Source organism: Cynoglossus semilaevis, chromosome 19, assembly GCF_000523025.1.
Source record: "Cynoglossus semilaevis isolate Cse_v1.0 chromosome 19, Cse_v1.0, whole genome shotgun sequence".
Lineage (NCBI taxonomy): Eukaryota > Metazoa > Chordata > Actinopteri > Pleuronectiformes > Cynoglossidae > Cynoglossus > Cynoglossus semilaevis.
This window is the reverse complement of record NC_024325.1, coordinates 16,948,398-16,949,833: the sequence shown is the minus strand read 5'-3', so window position 1 is coordinate 16,949,833 and position 1,436 is coordinate 16,948,398. Positions and strand designations below refer to the sequence as shown.

The 1,436-nt window shown below is 51.0% G+C and overlaps 1 protein-coding gene across 1 annotated transcript in view; it reads left to right on the top strand.

Annotated features, from left to right (window-relative positions):
• The window catches only part of LOC103395681 (glutamate receptor 1-like), an 18,372-nt gene extending 17,102 nt beyond the window's left edge, over nucleotides 1–1,270 (top strand). Inside the window, exon 19 of the mRNA XM_025065766.1 lies at nucleotides 297–1,270. Within this exon, the coding sequence (XP_024921534.1) occupies nucleotides 297–421 (125 nt within the window). The 3' untranslated portion in view covers nucleotides 422–1,270. The remainder of the gene's footprint in view (nucleotides 1–296) is intronic.
• Nucleotides 1,271–1,436: the final 166 nt, after the last annotated feature.

Sequence of the window (1,436 nt, the reverse complement as noted above, 5' to 3'; positions counted from 1 at the left end):
CTCGCGCCCGCCCCGGAGACAACGGCGGCGGCGGTTCTGCGTTCTCTCTGTGTTTGTTTTCCAGATTCACCTGTGATTTTCCGGTTTAAACCACCAGGTGGTGCCGTAGTGCCAGACCTCGCTGTAACCTTCAGGTAAAATCTAAACTCCAGCCATTTCTGATGTCCTCCTGCAGGAGCTCATCGACGCTGCCATGAGGAGCACCAGTTTTGGTGGGACGGCGGCGGGAGAGGGTGGAGGAGGAGTCAGGAGAGGAGTCAGTGGCCCGGCAGCTCCGGGGGGGTTTGGAGGAGGAGGGGCGTCGGGACTGGGAGGAGAAAACGGACGTGTGATGTCACATGACTTCCCTAAATCTGGAGCCCAGGGTTTACCCTGCATGAGCAAGACGGCCGGCCTGGGGCTGGGGTCCACGGGCATGTGACCCTGCCCGACACTCCTGATTGGACGGAGCACTCCCCTCTAAATGTCTGTCTGTCAGTCTGTCTGTCTGTCTGTGTGGACAAATATCAAACTTTGGACAAAAAGGCCGAGACTGTGGACGAGACAGAAGAAGAACAGACCGCACCTGAACGCATCGTGACAGAAACGCTGCTGTTCTACAAAGTCACTGAGTTCGGTTCTGTTTCCATGAAATAAAGTCACTAACGATCTGGAGAAGTGGACGCTGGTCCAATCCAGGGTTTTGGTTTAGGCCTCGCCCACATTTAAATGTGGGCCAAATGATTTAGCTTGTGTCGTTTGGGCCACAGCTCACATACTGTATCAGATGTGGGCTGTTGCCTACATTCCTCCCGCCCATTAGGGTGTCTGTTGTGACCCACGTTTGTGACCCAGCATTCAACTGTTTGAGAGCCACAAGTTGTAGGCCACGAAAAATATTAGGCATGATAATTCGTGGGCCACATCGGTTTTGCCACGAGGCCAAACTTCAGATCCGGTTTGTTGTAGATTGTAGCCCACACTGTATCAGAATGCTACTGTTTGTTAGCCATGAACACTTAGCTTGTGCGGCGGCGGCCATCTTTGAACCACACCCTGAAGCAGCGGACGTTCATCAGGAGCTGCGACATCCGACCCGGATGTCCAGGGCTGATGACCGACGGCAGAACTTTTTTATACAAACATCACAAAGTCACGTTTGTACGATGAGTCCTTGACTGTTGACTGTTGGTTACCGTGGAAACCGTTCCTCTGTAATGAAACCTCCGATGTGATGTGGACACGTCTTCTCTTCTGTCGTGCATTTTAACGATTTGATTATTAAAAAAAATAAAAACCACTGAAACTTTCTTCTGTTTCCTCGTCGTTCTCTCAGTCGTCGATGAACGATGATGGACGTCCTGATTGGACGACAGACAAAACGAAAAACATAAATGACAAAAATATTTTTCTCTTTCTCTTACTTTATATTCCCTCACCCCCCCTGCCCCCCCTCA